Source organism: Caretta caretta, chromosome 28, assembly GCF_965140235.1.
Source record: "Caretta caretta isolate rCarCar2 chromosome 28, rCarCar1.hap1, whole genome shotgun sequence".
Taxonomy (NCBI): domain Eukaryota; kingdom Metazoa; phylum Chordata; order Testudines; family Cheloniidae; genus Caretta; species Caretta caretta.
Genome location: NC_134233.1, coordinates 2,158,483 through 2,178,724, shown reverse-complemented (window position 1 = coordinate 2,178,724; position 20,242 = coordinate 2,158,483). Strand labels below are relative to the sequence as shown.

General features: G+C 68.6%; 2 protein-coding genes across 7 annotated transcripts; one reads left to right on the top strand and one right to left on the bottom strand.

Annotated features, from left to right (window-relative positions):
* Positions 1 to 95: 95 nt before the first annotated feature.
* GPS2 (G protein pathway suppressor 2) lies at positions 96 to 8,119 on the top strand. 6 transcript variants are annotated; one of them, XM_048833904.2, is made up of 11 exons: positions 96 to 239; positions 2,886 to 2,995; positions 4,081 to 4,193; positions 4,459 to 4,538; positions 4,913 to 4,995; positions 5,101 to 5,266; positions 5,357 to 5,443; positions 6,362 to 6,441; positions 7,557 to 7,652; positions 7,736 to 7,795; positions 7,918 to 8,119. In XM_048833904.2, the coding sequence occupies exons 1-11, from the start codon at positions 146 to 148 to the stop codon at positions 7,990 to 7,992; spliced, it is 1,044 nt and encodes a 347-aa protein (XP_048689861.1). In that variant the 5' UTR covers positions 96 to 145; the 3' UTR covers positions 7,993 to 8,119. The 6 variants fall into 6 exon arrangements, with proteins under 6 accessions (XP_048689861.1, XP_048689860.1, XP_048689857.1 ...); XM_048833903.2 differs by having other exon boundaries at positions 5,098 to 5,266; XM_048833900.1 differs by having other exon boundaries at positions 2,790 to 2,995.
* A 2,630-nt stretch (positions 8,120 to 10,749) lies between these two features.
* EIF5A (eukaryotic translation initiation factor 5A) lies at positions 10,750 to 18,130 on the bottom strand. Its single transcript, XM_048833957.2, has 6 exons — positions 18,021 to 18,130; positions 13,040 to 13,225; positions 12,780 to 12,884; positions 12,528 to 12,659; positions 12,032 to 12,105; positions 10,750 to 11,816 (listed from the first exon to the last, which is right to left on the bottom strand). The coding sequence occupies exons 2-5, from the start codon at positions 13,202 to 13,204 to the stop codon at positions 12,043 to 12,045; spliced, it is 465 nt and encodes a 154-aa protein (XP_048689914.1). The 5' UTR covers positions 13,205 to 13,225; positions 18,021 to 18,130; the 3' UTR covers positions 10,750 to 11,816; positions 12,032 to 12,042.
* Between the last annotated feature and the right edge of the window lie 2,112 nt (positions 18,131 to 20,242).

The following is a 20,242-nucleotide window of genomic DNA, read 5'->3' as shown; positions in this document are numbered from 1 at the left end:
CCCGCCAGGAGGGGGCGGGGGCCGTGTGAGGCGCGGGGGCGGAGCCAAGCCTCGCTGTGAGGCGCAGGGGCCGGGCCACGGGGCGGGCCGTGCCCCGGAAGCGGAAGCGCGGGGGAGGGGCGGGGCTTTCCGGCGGGGAGCGAAGATGCCGGCGCTGCTGGAGCGGCCCAAGCTCTCCTCGGCCATGGCGCGCGCCCTGCACCGCCACGTCATGGTGGAGCGCGAGCGCAAGCGGCAGGGTGAGCCCCGCCCCCTCCTCCCCCTCCCGCCCCCCGACTCCGCGCGCCGCGGCGTCACCCGGCAACAAGCGCCCCCAGCCCCGCCCCCCTGCCCCTCAACTCCGCGCGCCGCGGCGTCACCCGGCAACAGCGCCCCCAGCCCCGCCCCCTCCCCCCCAACTCCGCGCGCCGCGGCGTCACCCGGCAACAGCGCCCCCAGCCCCGCCCCCTCAACTCCACGCGCGCGCCTCAACTCCGGCATCACCCGGCAACGCCTCCCACGTCACCGATCAGCTGACACTCCCCGGCCCGCCCTGGGCTGGCGGCTCCAGCCCCGCCCCACCTCCTGACCCCGCCCCCGCCGAGACCCCGCCCCCACCACCGACGTGGGGGCGGGGCCTTAATCAGCCACACCCCTGGCCCCTCCCCCCACCCGTGACCCCCAGAGCCCTCCCCCCCATACTGCCCCAAGGACCCCCCAGACCTCTCCCCTCCCCCCCCCACCAGGGACCCCCTCCCCTCCCCCCGTACTGCCCCCAGGGACCCCCCACAGACCCCTCCCCTCCCCATACTGCGCCCAGGGACCCCAGACCCCTCCCCACCCCCCCCCAGGGACCCCTCCAGACCCCTCTCCCCTCCCCCCGTACTGCCCCCAGGGACCCCCCACAGACCCCTCCCCTCCCCATACTGCGCCCAGGGACCCCCAGACCCCTCCCCACCCCCCCCCAGGGACCCCTCCAGACCCCTCTCCCCTCCCCCCGTACTGCCCCCAGGGACCCCCCACAGACCCCTCCCCCCGTACTGCCCCCAGGGACCCCTCAGACCTCTCCCCTCCCCCCGTACTGCCCCCAGGGACCCCTCAGACCTCTCCCCTCCCCCCGTACTGCCCCCAGGGACCCCTCCAGACCCCTCTCCCCTCCCCCCGTACTGCCCCCAGGGACCCCCCACAGACCCCTCCCCCCGTACTGCCCCCAGGGACCCCTCAGACCTCTCCCCTCCCCCCGTACTGCCCCCAGGGACCCCTCCAGACCCCTCTCCCCTCCCCCCGTACTGCCCCCAGGGACCCCCCACAGACCCCTCTCCCCTCCCCCCCATACTGCCCCAGGGACCCCCCACAGACCCCTCCCCTCCCCATTACTGCGCCCAGGGACCCCCAGACCCCTCCCCTCCCCCCCACCAGGGACCCCCCAGACCCCTCTTCCCTCCCCCCAGTACTGCCCCAGGGATCCCCCCCAGACCCCTCCCCTCCCCCCCACCAGGGACCCCTCCAGACCCCTCTCCCCTCCCCCCCGTACTGCCCCAGGATCCCACCAGGGACCCCTTCCCTCCCCTCCCCCCCGTACTGCCACAGTGACCCCCCAGACTCCTCCCTCCCCCCACCAGGGACCCCCCAGACCCCTCTCCCCTCCCCCAGTACTGCCCCAGGGACCCCTCAGACCCCTCCCTCCCCCCCGGGACCCCCTCCAGACTCCTCCCCTCCCCCTGTACTGCCCCAGGGACCCCCCAGACCCGGTCCCCTCCCCCCCCATACTGTCCCAGGGACCCCCCCAGCCCCTCCTACGCTCCCCCGCCAACTCCCCACACCTTCCCCCACCACACTCCCCCACTGACCCCCTGTCCCAAACGCCAACATCCTACTGTCCCCGGGTTACCCCCTCAAACCCCTCCCCCACCATACTGCCCCAGGGACCCCCCCCCCACCCTCCCCCACCTCCTGCTGCCACCTGGGCACCCCCACAACTCTCTCCCCCGGGGCCCCGCCCTCCCAATTCCTCCCCCACCCCACGTCCTCCCTTGGAGCCCAATCGGGTGACTGGGATGCGGTCCCCAACCAGCCTCCTCCGCCTTCGCCAGGGACCCCCGGGGCCACCCCCCCCCCCCCAAGCCCAGCCCGCCCGGGGATCCCCGTTCCAAGCCAGCCGCCTTTCCTTCCGCGCTCGCCCGGCCTAAACCTGGTGGCTGGTAACGAACAGGAGCCCTAACGAGGCCGGAGCTTTCTCTTATTTAATTAAACGGGGAACGGAGGGGGGGGCGGGTTTATAAAGCCTGGCCCGCACCCCCCCCCCCCCCCACTCCCCCACAGGGAGACATTTCCCCCGAGAACGGGGGCTGGGCCGCAAAGTTGTAACGAATTTTGCGGTTTCGCCGTCTTCCTTTTGGACGGGACCCGTTTGCGACCCACGGTCCGTGGGGCCGCGCCCTCGGTCCCCCCCTTTCCAAAGGGGCCCCCCGCCTGCCTTGCAGACTTGGTTAGGGGTCCGCGGATGACAAAAGGGGGGGAACCCCACGCTCGGAAGGGACGGGAAGCCGTGGAGGCCCGTGGTTCGGATCGACTCCGGTTTCCCTTCGAAACCGGCTGCAACCCCCCCTGCCCCGCCCCCCCCCCGACACGTCGAAACTTTCCGCTACTTTCCAGCCTGAATTGCCGCCCCCCCCCCCGGCCCCCGTTGTGCGGCCCCTCAGCGTGTGTGCGTGGGGGGGGGGGGGGCCCGCAGATCCCGCTCCCCGGCTCTTGTGGTGGTGTGTTTTTCCTGGGGGCGGGACGGGCTGTGACGAGTTGGCCGTCCTCAGCTGGGAGCGTTTCCACGCGAGGGCCCCTGCATCAGCCGGGATCTCCCCCCCCGGGGGCGGGGGGCGGCCGGCCTGACCCCGGCTGTGTCCCCGCAGAGGAGGAAGAGGTGGACAAGATGATGGAGCAGAAGATGAGGGAGGAACAGGAGCGGCGCCGGAAGAAGGAGATGGAGGAGCGCATGTCGCTGGAGGAGACCAAAGAGCAGGTGAGCTGGGGGGGGGGGGTCGCGGGGGTCCCCCACCCCCCCTTCAACCCTGCTGGGGCCGGGGGTTGTGAGCCGGGCAGGGTAGGGGGATCCGGGTTCCCCCGCACTTGCAGTCTGACATCAGTCATCCCCCCCCGCCCCCCCCGTTCATGGCACTCCCCATGCCCGTGGTGGGTCTCCGGGCCCTGCTCTCCGTGAGGGGCTCCCCCGGATCCCAGCCCCCCCCCCCCCCCCCCCCCCAGCAACGGGTCTCCGGGCCCTGCCCTCCGTGAGGGGCTCCCCCGGATCCCAGCCCCCCCTCCAGCAACGGGTCTCCGGGCCCTGCCCTCTGTGAGGGGCTCCCCCGGATCCCAGCCCCCCCCCCCAGCAACGGGTCTCCAGGCCCTGCCCTCCGTGAGGGGCTCCCCCGGATCCCAGCCCCCCCCAGCAATGGGGTCTCCAGGCCCTGCCCTCTGTGAGGGGCTCCCCCGGATCCCAGCGCCCCCCAGCAATGGGTCTCCAGGCCCCTGCCCTCTGTGAGGGGCTCCCCCGGATCCCAGCGCCCCCCAGCAATGGGTCTCCAGGCCCTGCCCTCTGTGAGGGGCTCCCCCGGTTCCCAGCGCCCCCCAGCAACGGGTCTCCAGGCCCTGCCCTCTGTGAGGGGCTCCCCCGGATCCCAGCCCCCCCCCAGCAACGTGTCTCCGGGCCCTGCCCTCCGTGAGGGGCTCCCCCGGATCCCAGCCCCCCCCCCCCCCCCCAGCAACGGGTCTCCAGGCCCTGCCCTCTGTGAGGGGCTCCCCCTGGATCCCAGACCCCCCCCCAGCAATGGGTCTCCAGGCCCTGCCCTCTGTGAGGGGCTCCCCCGGATCCCAACGCCCCCCCCCCCAGCAACGGGTCTCCAGGCCCTGCCCTCCGTGAGGGGCTCCCCCAGATCCCAGCCCCCCCCAGCAATGGGTCTCTGGGCCCTGCCCTCTGTGAGGGGCTCCCCCGGATCCCAGGCCCCCTCAGCAACGGGTCTCCAGGCCCTGTCCTCAGGGAGGGGCTCCCCCCATATCAATAGATATACGTATAGCTGCCCCACTTCCTCCCCCGCCCGCCCCCCCCAGATCAGTAAGCTGGGGGAAAGGCTCCAGGCCCTGCAGGAGGAGAAGCATCAGCTCTTTCTGCAGCTGAAGAAGGTGCTGCACGAGGAGGAGAAGCGCCGGCGCAAGGAGCAGAGGTGAGGTGGGGAACGGGGAGGGGTGGGCAGGAGGGTCCTGTCCTGGCGGGGGGGGGGCGGGAAGGGTCCTGTCCTGGCTCGGGGGGCCACCAGAGAGCACTGGGATGAAGCGCGAACTGGGCGGGGGTGGGGGCGGTGGGTGAAGAGGTGACTGTGTTAAACTGGGGAACTCCCTGCTGCAGTGACTTTGCGTGCGGCAGGGTGGCGGGGCAGACGGGGGGCAGCGGGCCCCGTGCCAGCCGCTTCTCACTCTTAACCCCTACAGCGACCTGACCACGCTGACGGCGGCACCCTATCAGCAGGGCATGGTCGCGCACGCCGGGACCCACATCCTCAACATGCAGGGTACGGGGCCGGATCTGGGGGGCAGGATCTGAGGGCAGGCCAGGGGGAGGATCAGGGGTGATGGGAAGGCTAAGGGGGTGCAGAAGGTTGGGGGGGGCTGCAGGGGTGACAGCGAGGCCGGGGGGTGGGGGAGGATCAGGGAGGCTATGGGGTGACAGGCAGGGCGGGGGGGGTGGGGAAGGGGCTGTGGGGGGAACTGGGAGGATCAGGGAGGCCGGAGGGGTGGGGAAGGCTGGGGGCGGGGGAGCACGGCAGGTGGGAGGGGGTTGGAGCAGCCGGGGGGCTGCGAGGGAGCCCAGGGCAGGCCGGGGGTGGCAGCAGTCCTGGGGGGGCGAGTGTGGGACCCCCCCCGGTTCACCCCGCTCTCTCGGCAGGGAGCCCCGGCGGACACAGCCGGGCCGGGACGCTGATCTCGGCCGACCGGAGCAAGCAGATCTTCGCGCCCCCCGTGATCACGGTGAGTGTCGGGGGGCTGGGTGGGGGCAGATCCCCTCCGCGGGGCGGGGGTCGCTGCGGGGCCACTGACCCCCCCCCCCTCCCCGCCCCCCCCTCTGTCTAGCAGCCGCGGCACTTCGCCACCCAGCCGGCCTTCGCGCCCGGCACCCCAGAGCACGGGCAGTACCAGAGCGGGCAGGCCGGGCCCAGCCCCTACGCCGTGGGGCAGGCCCAGCACTTCGCCCCGGGCCAGGCCGGGCCCGTCAGCTACGCCAGCAGCCAGCCCATCCGCGGTGAGTCGGGGCCCGCGGGGGGCGGGGAGGGCGAGGGGGGGCCCCGGGCCGGGACAGAGCTCTGACCCCCCCCCGCTCTCTGCCCCACAGGCCCCTCGGCCTTCCCCGCCATGCAGTACCTGTCGCAGCAGCCGCCGGGGTACGCACTTCACGGACACTTCCCCCCCGCCCAGCCAGGTGAGACCCCCGACGCACCCCCCCCCGCCCGGCCAGGTGAGATCCCCCCTCCCCCGCCCGTCTGCCTGAGACCCCCAACACCCCCCTCCCCCCGCCCGGCCAGGTGAGATCCCCCCCCTCCCCCGTCCGTCCGCCTGAGACCCCCAACACCCCCCTCCCCTGCCTGGCCAGGTGAGACCCCCGACACCCCCCGCCCGCGTGAGACCTCTCCTCCCCCGCCCGCCCGCCTGAGACCCCCAACACTCCCCTCCCCCACCTGGCCAGGTGAGACCCCCCCCCTCCCCTGACACCCCCCCCGCCCGCGTGAGACCTCTCCTCCCCCGCCCGCCCGAGACCCCCAACACTCCCTGCCCCCCCCCGCCCGGCCAGGTGAGATCTCCCCCTCCCCCGCCCTTCCGCCTGAGACCCCCAACACCCCCCTCCCCTGCCTGGCCAGGTGAGACCCCCCCCTCCCCTGACACCCCCCCCGCCCGCGTGAGACCTCTCCTCCCCCGCCCGCCTGCCTGAGACCCCCAACACTCCCCCCCCCGCCCGGCCAGGTGAGATCCCCCCCTCCCCCGCCCGTCCGCCTGAGACCCCCAACACCCCCCTCCCCTGCCTGGCCAGGTGAGACCCCCGACACCCCCCGCCCGCGTGAGACCTCTCCTCCCCCCCCGGCCAGGTGAGACGACGCCCCCCCCGACACCTCCTCCCCCGTCCAGCGAGGTGAGATCCCCTCAGCTGCCCATCCGCATGAGACCCCCCCAACACCCCTCTCCCCTGCCTGGCCAGGTGAGACCCCCGACACCCCCCGCCCGCATGAGACCCCCAACACTCCCCCCTCCTTGCCCACTGAGCCTGGCATGAGACGGAGCCCTGCCCCTTCATCGGCTGCCCTCCCAGCACTGAGCCCGGCCCCCCCTTCTTTCTCTCTCACAGGTTTCATTCCCCCCAGCACAACCATCCCCCTGCAGAAACAACTGGAACACGCCAACCAGCAGTCCGGCTTCACCGACTCGGTGAGTCCCCCGGCCCCAGGGCGGGGCCTGGCTGGCTCAGGGGGGCAGGGAATGGGGCAGGGGCCTGTCCCCTCTAGGGGGCACCGGCTCCCCTCCGGCCCCAGGGCGGGGACTGACTGGCTCAGGGGGGCGGGGAATGGGGCAGGGGCCTGTCCCCTCTAATGGGGCACCGGCTCCCCTCCGGCCCCAGGGCGGGGACTGGCTGGCTCAGGGGGGCGGGGAATGGGGCAGGGGCCTGTCCCCTCTAGGGGGCACCGGCTCCCCTCCGGCCCCAGGCGGGGACTGGCTGGCTCAGGGGGGCGGGGAATGGGGCAGGGGCCTGTCCCCTCTAGGGGGCACCGGCTCCCCTCCGGCCCCAGGCGGGGACTGGCTGGCTCAGGGGGGCGGGGAATGGGCAGGGGCCTGTCCCCTCTAGGGGGCGCCGGCTCCCATCCGGCCCCAGGACGGGGACTGGCTGGCTCAGGGGGGCGGGGAATGGGGCAGGGGCCTGTCCCCTCTAGGGGGCGCCGGCTCCCATCCGGCCCCAGGCGGGGACTGGCTGGCTCAGGGGGGCGGGGAATGGGGCAGGGGCCTGTCCCCTCTAGGGGGCGCTGGCTCCCATCCGGCCCCAGGGCGGGGACTGGCTGGCTCAGGGGGGCAGGGAATGGGGCAGGGGCCTGTCCCCTCTAGGGGGCGCCGGCTCCCATCCGGCCCCAGGACGGGGACTGGCTGGCTCAGGGGGGCGGGGAATGGGGCAGGGGCCTGTCCCCTCTAGGGGGCGCCGGCTCCCATCCGGCCCCAGGCGGGGACTGGCTGGCTCAGGGGGGCGGGGAATGGGGCAGGGGCCTGTCCCCTCTAGGGGGCACCGGCTCCCCCTCCGGCCCCAGGCGGGGACTGGCTGGCTCAGGGGGGCGGGGAATGGGGCAGGGGCCTGTCCCCTCTAGGGGGCGCTGGCTCCCATCCGGCCCCAGGGCGGGGACTGGCTGGCTCAGGGGGGCGGGGAATGGGGCAGGGGCCTGTCCCCTCTAGGGGGCGCCGGCTCCCATCCGGCCCCAGGATGGGGACGGGGAGGGAATGGGGCCGGGGCCCCTGCCCGGTGGGGGTCTCTCCCCAACACTCTGCTCCTTTCTCCGCAGTCAACCCTGCGCCCGATGCACCCCCAGGCCCTGCACCCCAACCAGACCCTGCTGCCCAGCCCCCAGCTCCCTGTCCAGATGCAGCCGGCCAGCAAGGTGAGCAACCCTCCCCCCATACCCCATTCTCTGGGGGGCCAACCCCCCCCCATCTCTAACTCACCCGTCTTTGCTCCCCACAGTCGGGCCTGGCCTCCCCTGGCAGCTTCCCCCACGGCTCCACCCCCCAGCAGGCCCACACGGTGAGTGTGTGGGGGGGGTGACTCTGGCACAGCCCCTCGGGGGCACAGTCTGGGGGGGGGGGGAAGGATTCCACTGCCCAGCCCCCCCCCCTCGTTAACCCTTGTCTGTCTGTCTCTTGCAGTCGGGCTTCCCCGCCAGCGGCCAGCCGGCCTCTCGTCTCCCCTTCATCCAGGGCCAGCGCTTCTACCACAAGTGAGCCCCCGCCCGGGCCGCGGGGCGCCCAGCTCTGGGGAGGGGCCCGTGCCGACGCGGCCCCCTGCCCCCCGTCAAGGTTCCTTCCCCACTCTGAACTCGAGGGTACAGAGGGGGGGACCTGCATGAAAACCTCCTAAGCTTACTTTCAGCAGCTTGGGTTCAAACTTCCCCGAGGTACAAATGAATTTTCATCCTTTGCCCCTGGCTTTCCACTGCCACCACCAAACTCTAACGGGGTTTACTGGGAAACGTCCTTTGGAGACGTCTTTCCCCCCCAAAATCCTCCCAACCCTTGCACCCCACTTCCTGGGGAAGGTTTGGTTAAAAACCCTCACCCATTTGCATAGGTGACCACAGCCCCAAACCCTCGGCTCTGAGAACAATGAAAACACATTTCGGTTTCCTTACAAGACGACTTTTAATGGCAGTGACGGACTCAGCTCTGTAAACTCGGGCTGGGGGATACTCTACAGGGGCATTCGATGCGAAACCGAGGGAAGCCCTCTCGGCAAAACCTTAAATTACAAAAAAAGACACAGCCAGGGCCAGTCACTATTCAGGACAGCTCTTCTCGCCGCCATTTCAGGAAATCGGACGCCCGAGGTGACCTGCTCCGCCCTCAGGCTCCCTTCCCGGTCCGTCCCCGGCCAAAGCATCCCCCAGACAGCCCCCGACCCTTTGTTTTCCCCCCCCCCCCAGCTTTGAAAGTATCTTGTCCCCTCGTGGGTCATTCGGGTCAGGGGCCAGCGAGGTCACCTTTAGCTCCTTAACCCTTTACAGGTGAGAGGAGTTTTCCTCTGGCCAGGAGGGATTTGAAAGGGGTTCACCCTTCCCTGGATATCTGTGACACCCCCAATAAACGGGGACCCTCTACTTGCAGCGTGTGGTCTCTGGGGAAGGGGTGGGGGGGTACTGCTGTGTGACCCAGGGATGGGGAGGACCTCCCCCCCCCCCGGCTTCTCTGCTGCCTGGTCTTCGTCTCCCCCCCCCACCCCAGGCCCCACCCCCTGTCATATCATGGCCTGGCATGTAACTCCGCCCCCTGGGTGGGCCTGGCCCCACCCCCACCCACCACATAACTCTGCCCCCTTGGTGTGCCTGGCCCTGCCCTGTCTGTCACATCCTGCCTGGGCATGTAACTCCCCCCCTCGGTGTGTTTGGCCCTGCCCCCTGTCTGTCACAGCTCTGCCCCCTTGGTGTGCCTGGCCCCACCCCGTGTCTGCCACATCCTGCCCTGGCATGTAACTCCGCCCCCTGGGGATGCCTGGCCCCACCCCCTGTCTGCCACATCCGGCCCAGGCATGTAACTCCACCCCCTGGAGATGCCTGGCCCCACCCCCTGTCTGCCACATCCGGCCCAGGCATGTAACTCAGCCCCCTGTGTCACATAACTCCCCCCCTTGGTGTGTCTGGCCCCGCCCCCTTCTGTCACAACTCTGCCCCCATGGTGTCCCTAGCCCCACCCCCTGTCTGCCACATCCTGCCCTGGCATGTAACTCCACCCCCTGGGGATGCCTGGCCCCACCCCCTGTCTGCCACATCCTGCCCTGGCATGTAACTCTGCCCCCTGGGGATGCCTGGCCCCACCCCCTGTCTGCCACATCCGGCCCAGGCATGTAACTCAGCCCCCTGTGTCACATAACTCCCCCCCTTGGTGTGTCTGGCCCCGCCCCCCTTCTGTCACAACTCTGCCCCCATGGTGTCCCTAGCCCCACCCCCTGTCTGCCACATCCTGCCCTGGCATGTAACTCCACCCCCTGGGGATGCCTGGCTCCACCCCCTGTCTGCCACATCCTGCCCTGGCATGTAACTCCACCCCCTGGGGATGCCTGGCCCCACCCCCTGTCTGCCACATCCTGCCCTGGCATGTAACTCCACCCCCTGGGGATGCCTGGCCCCACCCCCTGTCTGCCACATCCTGCCCTTACATGTAACTCAGCCCCCCCATAGCTGCTGCCCTGAGGGGGGGCCTCCCCCCAAGCTGGCCACAAGAAGGAGTCACTGGCTGCCCCAGGCCTCTCAGAGAGACTACCTCCGCAGGAGCTGCCCCACACACACACCCCCCCCCCACCTGGCAGGCCAGGGCTCAGCCTCAGGCCTGGGGGTGGGGTCCCCCCCTGTCCTCAGCCCGCAGGGGAAGCGCATCCGGCCCCCGAGCAGAGGAGCTGGAGCCAGGGCAGCAGGCAGGGTGGGCTCCAGCCCCCAGGCTCAGATTTTGGGGGGTGAGGGAGGAATCGCTCCCCTGTGCCCCCCAAACCACATGGATTTCCCACCAGTGTTTCATTCCCAGCTGGGCATGGGGGGGTAGGGAGAGGAGACACTGGGGCCCCATTAAAACTCAGGGCTTTGAGCTCCGCCTCCAGCCAAACGCAGGGGGCACTAAGGGCCAGACTGCCCCCCCCCACTGAAATCAGGGGCCCCTGCCATGAGCTGGGCCCCCCCTTGTGCCAGGTGCTGCCCAGACACCCCTCCCCCAACTGAAATCAGGGTCCCCCCATCAAACCCACCATGACGGAGACACCCTATATATGAGATCAGGGCCAGGAACACAGCCCCCCCAGTTCTGCAATGCAGGATGTGAAAGGGGAGGGGTACAGAGGGGAGCTGGCCTCTCCCCTCCTGCAGGGGCAAGTCCCTCCCCCCATTTAGGACAGGAAATGAACACCCCAGGTGGGGGATGGGGAAGAGAGGGAGACAGTGGGGTTCCCCACTCGCTCCCCCCCAGAACCGGACACAGCAGGAGACACGACCCCAGAGCTTCGTATTAAACTTTTATTGAGGCTGATTAACAAATGTGTGGGGGGCGGGTGCTGACCCCTTGACAGCAGGGCGGGGGGAGAGATGAACCTGGAGAAGGGGGCAAGAGAAGGGGGGCTAGTGGGTGACCCAGGACACCCCCCCTTTGCCCCCACCCCGAGAGCTCCAGCAGGGAGGCGACCAGGGGGGTGCTGGGTACACCCCTGGGTCCCGCGCAGCAGTAGGGAAGGGGAGCAGCTACGCCCCTCAGCCAGGTGGGCCCCGTCCTCCAAACAGCAGGGCAGACAGGTGCCCTTTTAGGGGGGGTGGGGCCAGAATGGGGGCATCACCCCTGGCAACAGCTGCCCCACAGCTGGGGGGAGAGACAACAGGAAGCAGACAGCTCAGGTCACCTCGACCAATGAGGAGGCAGCAGGATGCTGCGCCCTCACCCCACCCCAGTCACTCACTAGCCTTTTTGCCCTAGGAGAGGCTAAAAAGGGGGGCTGGGGGGGGGGGTGTTGGCCTGCAGGGGGAGGGGGCTGAGATTCCATTTTCAAAAGGACCCAAGAACTCCTGGGTTTGGGGCACCCCCCCACCCATTTTTCAAAGGGATCTTAGATTTGGGGGGACCTGAGATCTGCAGGGACTTTGGGGGGGTTCTTGGTTTGAGATCCACAATGGCCAGGTTTTGGGGACCCCACCCTCTGCAGGGTTTGGGAGGACATTAAAAAAATGCTTAGGGAGGCTTCCCACCCCACTTCTGTCAATTTCTCTCAACCCCCCCTTTAAATAATCCCCCCCTTCCTCACACCGATGTAGTGTTCCAAGCACCCCAGGGGAGGAGCAGGGGGGAAAAAGGGGGAGCCAAAAACAACCCCCCCCCAGGAGGGCAGGGGGGAGAATCAGCTTCCAGAACCAACAAAAAGACCAAATTAAAAGGATTTTTGTTCCTTCGTTTTAATTCCCCGGGGGCAGGGGCTAGGGAGTTTCATGGGGGGGCTGAGATCTGGGGGGGCTGAGCCACATGGAGCCGGTTTTGGGGGGGTTGCAATTCTCTGGTTTGTAGTAAAAGTTGCTGTCGCCGCCCTGGAAAAAGGAAGGAGCAATTACGGGGGGGCCACTGCCTCCCCCCCACCACACCCCCCCCAGCAGCTGGGCCCTGCAGAGGCTGGCAGGCCTGCCCCAAGCTTGGCTAGCAAGGCCCACAAGTGGCCAGTGCCTTTGGCTCTGGAGGTCCAGGTTCCCCGCCCCCCATGTCCGTTCCATGCCCCCCCCCATGCCCCCACCCCCCCAGCACCCACCTGTGGTTCCTTTATTTAGCCATGGCTTTGATGGCGACAGCAGCTTCCTCGGTCATTGCGGACAGCACAGTGATCTGGGGGGAGGAGAGGGGTTAGGGGGCCATGCTCCAGAAGATCCTGCCCCCCCCCCAGCTCCCTTCCTGGGGTGGGGGGGGGCAGCCTCTAGATGCTTCTGGAGCAAACAGGGCCCTGGATTCGAGTCCCAGCTGGTGGGGTTACCCTTGGCAAGTCACCACCCTCCCCTCCGGGCCTCAGTTTCCCCATCTCTGTGAGGTGCTTTGAGATCTGCCGCCAGGGGACCCGGGTATTATGGTAACAGGGGTCACAGCTGAGCCCGAGCTCATCACTCAGAGCTGCCTGAGTTTGCCGAGAGCCGGAGCCCACTGGTGAGATTGAGCCACACTGGACAGCAAAGGGGTGTTAATCCCCTGCCCCTTTGATCTGGGGGGGCCACCAGCATTGCCCCCTTACCTGCTCCCCCCGCCCCCCCCCTTACCAGGATCTCTTCTCCGCAGTCGTATTTCTGCTCGATCTCTTTGCCCAGGTCCCCCTCGGGCAGACGCAGGTCCTCCCGCACGTCCCCGCTGTCCTGGAGGAGGGACAGGTACCCGTCCTGGATCCCGATCAGCTGCAAGGCAAGAGGGGGGCCCCTTAGCCAGGCCCAGCAAACGCCACCTCTGGGAAGGGGTTCGGCGAAACTGACGGGAGCGCCCCAGATCTTCATTAGTCCGCGGGCACCTCCCCTTACCTGGAAGTCGTTTCTCTTGATGTTGGGCACATCCATGTTGTGGGTGGAAGGGCAGATATCTTCGTATTTCTTCCCGGTGAAGATGTCGATGCCAACCAGGTGCACCTGGGGGGAGCCAGGACAGAGTCACCCTGGGGGCTGGGCATCAGCCGCCCCACCGGGAGGGTCCTACCCCGAGATCTGCGGGCAACCCATGGTGCCGGGGCACACAGCTCTCCCCCAGCGAGCGGGCGCAGGGCAGGGCGGGCAGAGCCCCATACCTTGGCGTGGCCGTGCTTGCCGGTCTTGGAGGTGGACATCTCGACGATCTTGCAGGGGCGCCCCTTGAGCACCACGAACCCGTTTTTGCGGAGGGCCGAGCACTGCATGGGGAAGGTGGCGGAGGCCCCGGCATCGCCGGTCTCGAAGTCCAGGTCATCGGCCATGGTGATCGGGCGTTAGAGGAACTAAGGGGGGGGGGAGAGGAGGGGGGTGAGAGCAGGCAGGTTACAGTAACACCCGGAGACCCCTGCCCCCATCAAACCAGGGCTTACAGACCCCTGCCCCCAAAATCTGGGGCCCACCCCATCACACCAGGGCTTACACAGGCCGCACCCCGTCACACCAGGGCTTATGCAGACACCATACACACACAGACACCCCTGAAATCTGGGCCCCCCCGTCACCAGGGCTTCTGCAGACCCCTCCACGCCAAGATCTGGGCCCCCCACCACACCAGGGACTACACATACCCTGCCTTACCAAGATCTGGGTCCCACCCCCCCCCCCACACCAAGGCTTAGGCAGACCCCCTCCACCCTGAGATCTGGGCCGCTCACCACACCAGGGGCTACACAACCCTCCCCTTCCCCCCCAAGACCTGCCCCCACCAAATCACACCAGGGATTACGCAGACCCCTCTGCCCTCCCCCACACCCCAGTAAGTGCTGCCCAGCCCCACAACAAGAGAGAGTCCCTGTCCTAGAGCATCTAGAGGGAGGGGGTAGAACAACGCACCCAGGGCCTGCAGCTCCGAGGCCCAGTCCAACGCTTGATCAATGATCAGCCCCCACCCCAGGCAAGGGGCAACCTACAGCCCCCCCCAGATCCAGCCCCCCATCCCTCACCCTGGCCCTACCTGGTTTCAGACCCTCCTCTCTGTGCCCCCGATCCCGCCATGACCTCAGAGACAGGAGAATACAGAGGAGACAGGCCCAGCCCTAGAGATATGGGGAGGGTGGCCTGGCATCGCGAGCCCACCAAGTGTAGGGCAACCCAGGCACATTCCCCACGAGGGGCCAGAGCACCTGGCTGCCACCAGCTCTGGGGAGAGGCAGCAGCCAGCTGGGGGACAGGAGGGAGCCAGGCTGGGGCGGGGCTGGGCTAGGCTAGCAGGGGGCTGCGGGTCAGGAGTGAGGGGCACTGGCCAGGCTACGGCAGGGCCGGGCTAGCGGAGGGCTGCGGGTCGGGAGTGAGGGGCACCGGCCAGGCTAGCAGGGGGCTGCAGGTCGGGAGTGAGGGGCACCGGCCAGGCTGGGGCTGGGCTAGCAGGGGGCTGTGGGTCAGAAATGAGGGGGCACTGGCCAGGCTGGGGCGGGAGTGAGGGGCACCGGCCGGGCTGGGGCAGGGCCGGGCTAGCAGGGGGCTGCGGGTCAGGAGTGAGGGAGCCCAGGGCCGGGCTAGCAGGGGGCTAACACACTGGAGTCCAGAGCAGCACCGGTTTAGAGGGATTTGGGTTAAGTAACCACCTGGGCTCCCAACTCTCCCCCACAGTGCGCGTAGCGGCTCCCCCCTCCTGGCCAGCAGGGCTGGGTGCCCGTTAGCCCACGTCCCCCCTTCCCGGGAGGACCCCTTCCCAGGCCGAGTGTCCTGTATTTGCATTAGGAAGCTGAAGGGACGGGGCCGGGGGCAGCACACGTGGCAGCTGGGGAAATCTCTCCAGCAGAGTCACCTCTGCCCCACGGGATTTCCCCTCCCCCAGCGAGCCCCAGGCACAGGGCAGACAGGGAGGAGCCAGCCTGCAGAGGGGGCACTCGGGCACATCTGTGGCATAGCTGGGGCGGGGAGGAACCCAGGAGTCCTGCTTCACAGCCCTTCCTCCTTCAGGAGGGGAGTGGGGTCTAGTGGTTAGAGCCGGGGGCTGGGAGCCAGGACTCCTGGGTTCCATCCCTGGTTCTGCCATTGGGTTATGTGCAAGCTGGGAGAATCACTTCCCCATTGCCCCACTGCGGGGCTAACGGCATCCATCTGCCCCTCTAGGATGGAGCGATAAACCCCCCCCACCCATGAAGGGCCGATTCGGAGAACCCAGGCATCCTGGCACCCCCATTCGAGGCGAGTCCCAGCACCTGTTCTCCAGCTCTGCTCCCAACTCCCCCTTCTCAGAGATCCCCCCCCAAAAGCAAGTCAGGGCATGGGTAGCAGCCCTGGATTTCTCTCCTGCCCCCCCCCAGCGTGGGGGCGAGGACCAGATGACTCATCACTGACCTAGGTTCAACCATAGCAGAGCAAGGCGGCCAGGTCTGCTTGCCAAGCGCCGTGACACGCCAGAAAAGGCGAGAGCAGGCAAGCGCCCTGCAGGGCCCGCTAGCCACGGGGCGGGGGCTCTTTCTCCCGCCCCGGGGGGAGCCTGAGGCAGGCTGCAGGGAGCGGGGCCAAGACCCCAGGGTGAACGGTTCCCGGAGGCAGCGGATCGTCACCATCGCAGGGGACCGGCTTGTGTGTGTCGGTGTAATGACCGGCAAACAAGGCCCACAGGCCCAGCGGTTTTCAACTCGCCCCCCCCCACGCCCGCCCCGTAACTGATCAGCACAACTGCTCCCCATAGCTCACGCCGGGTGACAGCCGCGCAGCTCCACACACGTGCTTCCGTCTGCAGCTGTGGGGGGCGGGGGGGGGGGGAAACTCCAGCAGCTGAAAAAAGTTCCTGCCCCGAGCGCTGGGGAAGGAACCAGGCCGGCTCGGTGGCCCGGCAGCTCCCTCCCACACACGCCCCATGCGGAGCCAGGGCCCTCCCTGCCCCACGGCTCTGCCCCATGCGTCATTCGGTGGCTGCTGCAGCTGTAACCCGGCCCGAGCCCCAGCTCCCCGCAGTCGAGGTCGGCTGCCCCCTGCGTACCCAATGCCACTCATCCATCACTTCTCTGCCCCCACTTGCCTTCCTGCCCCCCAAATCCTGGGAATTATTACAAGGGCCACTTTGGCACCAAGGGAGGGCACCCCCCGACCCTGTGCTGGAAAGCGCTGCCTTGATCTCCCTCTAAAAACCCTCCTAGGCCATGGTAGAGGCCCCCCTTGCACCCCCCAAGCCACCTGGAATCTATAGCCCCAAAACCCTGCTGCAGATTCCGGACTGCCTCAGTTTCCCTGCCCTACCTCACTCTAGAGGCCTTTTGCACCCCCCCCCCAACCACATCATACTCCTTACAACAGGCCTCCAACCCCTAGAGCCCCCCACCCCAACACTGAAGGGAGCAATGACTCCCCTCAAGAAAGGGGTCTAAGACACGGTGCAGATCCAGGCACCAGTCACCCCCATTTTCTCTACCCACAGCATGGGGCTGGGGGGGTCTCTTAAGCAATGCCCAGCCACCAGCAGTGACGCCTTTCCCCCGCCCAATTTCAGTGAAAGGAAGGCTCTCCAGACGCATTTTTGGGGGGAAAGGTGGAGATCTTCCTTTAAAGAGGGAGGCGAGCGTCTCCCCCATCTATCCCCTCATCAGTTCCCTTCACCTCATAGTCCTGACCCCAGTCCCTGAACCCCAGTTCTTCCCCCCAGAGGCAGCGGATCGTCCATGGGGAGGAGGTGTGACCCCAAGAGGGATTCCCCCCACACCCTGACACCTCCCTGGGAGATGGCCTGCTCAATCCCCACAGCCAGCCCCCCCCAACTCTCCTTCCTCCCATCCCACTCCCTAGGGGGAATCCCCCACACCCCAAACCCCTCTATCCTATAGGGGAAAACCACAGAGATCACTACAATCCCCCACCCTGCTAAGGGGACCCTCCCCCAAATCCTCTTCACTCTAGGGCAACCCACGGTCCCCCTCACCCCCTTTATGCCTTGCTCTGGAGGAAATTAAAATGATTGAGAACCAACCCCTCCCCTCTGCTCCCCACTCTAAGGAGACCCAAACCCCCCCTTCCTCATCCCCTCCCCACTCTGCCCCCATAAGGGGCCCCCTTAGCTAACCCTCTGTCAGGAAATCCAAGGGCCTCCTCCCCCCACAGCTAACCTGATCTCATTCCTCCCTCCCCTCTCCCTGGTTCCCAGGGGGACCCCACCAGACCCCATCCACCTCTACAAGTGGACCCAAGGCCACCCCCCCAACTCCTTCTCTTACGAGGACCCAAGTCCCCCCCTCACCCCCTCGGAGGTGCCCAAACCCTTAACTCCCCTTCTCCCCCCCCCCCCCCCATCAGGAGGAACCAAGGACCACCAACTAGATCACAGCTACTCCTTCCCTTTCAAGGAGGCCCACCTTCCCATCCCCCACAGCAAGACCCCCCCCCCCCCCAACTTCCCAGGAGAACTCAAACTCCCCCTCCATGGTTCCTTCCCCTCCAGGGGGTAGGCAAGCCCCCCTCAGATCCCAGCCCTTACGGGACCCCCAAGCCCTTGGGGGACCCCAGCCCCCCCAGGAGTCCCCCTCTAGCCTGCCCCAACCCCCTCCCCAGCACTTTGGGGACCCCTCAGCCTGCCCCCTAGCACTTTGGGGACCCCCCTGCTCCTCAGCCCACCCCAACCCTGCTCTAGCCCTTAGGGGCAGGGTTGGGGTCCCCTAGCCCCCCTCTATCCCTGAGGGGACCCCCCCAACCCCCATAGCCTCCCTAGCCCTTAGGGGACCCCCCCAGCCCCCATAGGCCTTAGAGGTAAGGTTGGGGTCCCCTAAGGGCTCCTCCCCAGCCCTTAGGGGACCCCGCCAGTCCCCACAGCCCTTAGGGGCGGGGTTGGGGTCCCCTAGCCCCCCTCTAGCCCTGAGGGGACCCCCAGCCCCCCCACTAGCCCTGAGGGGACGGCCATACCACCCCCAGGCCTCCCTCCCCCCCCTCTTAGGGCCCCCCCGGGCCCAACCCCAACCCCCTCCCCTCAGCCAGGCCTCTCCACGCGGTGTGGGGCCGGGGGGGGAGGGGCGGGGCGGCGCGGCCTGGCCGCGCTCGCGCGACGAGGGGGAGGGGGAGGGGGGCCGCCCAACCGCCACTCGGCCTCGCTCCCGTGCGCACGGGCCAGCCGGCCGCGCACGCACGCGCGCGCGCACTCACCCGACCGCGAGCTCAACCGCCGCTGCCGCCGCCGCTTGGCTCTGCCTGCCTGCCTGCCTGCTGCTGCTGCTGCAACCCAGCCCGCAGTGCGCACGCGCACTTATGCTTCCCCACACCCAAACGAGGCGGCCCCCCGCCTGACAGCGGCGCGAGGGGGGACGCCCACGCCGCAGCGCGCCTGCGCGAGGGGGCGCCGCGCCTGCGCAGCTCCGGCACGCCGGCCCGGCGGCCATCGCGGCGCAGGCGCGCTTGGGAAAGGGACGTGCGAGAGCGGCAAGGCCCCACCCCTCCCCACACGCCGGCCAAGTCGCGGGAGCTCTGCCCGGCCACCCCACACGCCATGCCGACAGCGCGCGTGCGCAGAGGCGGGACCAAACCCGCCTCGCAGCCGGCCCCTGCCCACATACCGGTGCCATGCGCATGCGTACACAAGGCACCTTGCCTCGTTCCATCCTGGTACCCATACAAGGCGCATGCGCATCCGAAAAACGCCTGCCTCATTGCTCGCCGCAAATGGTCCGATGCGCATGCGCGCAGGAGCCCCCCCCGTCTCCATTCATTATTACAGGGTGCCCACGTGCCCTTCCACCGCGCTGGGTTCCCTACTGAGCATGCGTGCCATTCTCCACGCGAACCAATCTCCACTGCACGCATGCGCACTTCTAACCGCCCCTCCGGCCTGCCCTCTTTCAACCCGTTGGGAGAACCATAGAGCGGGAGCCGGGAGGAGAGAGTGTCCCTCCGCTGGGAGCAGGGCCGCCATCTCGGAAGCCGGGTGGCCGCCATGGTTACCATAGCAACCGTCAAATTGCGCCTCTTCCGTCCTTACAGATGCAAATTTATGCAAAGTAATTAATATTAATTAGGCTAATATAATAATAAAAATATGACCAATCATCCCCAAGGATTGGGGGTGTTTAACAACCCCTCCCCGCCCCCCCCCGGGATCAGCCCCTCCCCCACGGGGTCACCCCTCCCCCCACGGCGTCACCCACTCCCCACCCCCCCCGGGATCAGCCCCTCCCCCACGGGGTCACCCCTCCCCCCACGGCGTCACCCACTCCCCGCCCCCCCCGGGATCAGCCCCCTCCCCCACGCGGTCACCCCTCCCCCCACGGCGTCACCCACTCCCCGCCCCCCCCGGGATCAGCCCCCTCCCCCACGGGGTCACCCCTCCCCCCACGGCGTCACCCACTCCCCGCCCCCGCTCGGGATCAGCCCCTCCCCCACGGGGTCACCCCTCCCCCCACGGCGTCACCCACTCCCCACCCCCCCCGGGATCAGCCCCTCCCCCACGGGGTCACCCCTCCCCCCACGGCGTCACCCACTCCCCACCCCCCCCGGGATCAGTCCCTCCCCCACGGGGTCACCCCTCCCCCCACGGCGTCACCCACTCCCCACCCCCCCCGGGATCAGCCCCTCCCCCACGGGGTCACCCCTCCCCCCACGGAATCATCCACTCCCCGCCCCCCCGGGATCAGCCCCCTCCCCCACGGGGTCACCCCTCCCCCCACGGAATCATCCACTCCCCGCCCCCCCGGGATCAGCCCCTCCCCCACGAGGTCACCTCTTCCTTCCCCAAGGGCTCCCCCTCCCCCCACGTGGTCACCCCTTCCCGCCCTCCCAATATCATACTCTCCCCCACGGGCTCACCACTCCCCGCACCGAGTCAACCCCCAGGGTTACCCCTCCCCCCACAGAGTCACTCCCTCCCCGGATCACCCCCCCCCCACAGAGTAACCCCCATCCTGCCCCCTGGATCACTGCTGCCCCACAGTGTCACCCCCTTCCTTCCCCAAGGGCTCCCCCTTCCTCCTGGGATCATCCCCCACACGGGGTCACCCTCTCCCCGGGATCAGCCCCTCCGCCACAGGGTCATCCCTCCCCCCATGAAGTCACCCCCTCCCTGCCCCCCTGGATCGCCCCCCCCACGGGATCACCCCTACCTCCATCGGGTCTCTGTTCCCCCCCGAGTCACCCCCTCCTCCCATGGGGTTACCCCCTCCCTGCCTCCACATGTGCTGCCCCCCCCAAGGGGTCACACCCCTCCCCACATGCTGCCCCCCTCAAAGTCACCTTCCTCCATTGCCCCCCTTGTGTTGTCCCCCTGGCTCACCCCGCTCCTTGCTCCCCCACTGAGCCCACCCAGGGTCACCCCATCCCAGCCCCCCCCCCCCGCTGTCCTCCACGGGGGACACTCCCCTGCCTGTCCCCCACGGTAG

What these genes read in the sequence shown, in the direction of transcription:
- GPS2 (XM_048833899.1), top strand. Translation starts at nt 146, where the DNA reads ATGCCGGCGCTGCTGGAGCGGCCCAAGCTCTCCTCGGCCATGGCGCGC. An exon ending in TGGAGGAGACCAAAGAGCAG is followed by an intron (nt 2,996 to 4,080) that starts GTGAGCTGGGGG and finishes CGCCCCCCCCAG; the next exon opens with ATCAGTAAGCTGGGGGAAAG. An exon ending in CGCCGGCGCAAGGAGCAGAG is followed by an intron (nt 4,194 to 4,458) that starts GTGAGGTGGGGA and finishes TAACCCCTACAG; the next exon opens with CGACCTGACCACGCTGACGG.
- EIF5A (XM_048833957.2), bottom strand. Translation starts at nt 13,204, where the DNA reads ATGGCCGATGACCTGGACTTCGAGACCGGCGATGCCGGGGCCTCCGCC. An exon ending in GCAAGCACGGCCACGCCAAG is followed by an intron (nt 12,885 to 13,039) that starts GTATGGGGCTCT and finishes GGCTCCCCCCAG; the next exon opens with GTGCACCTGGTTGGCATCGA. An exon ending in TCAAGAGAAACGACTTCCAG is followed by an intron (nt 12,660 to 12,779) that starts GTAAGGGGAGGT and finishes CTTGCCTTGCAG; the next exon opens with CTGATCGGGATCCAGGACGG.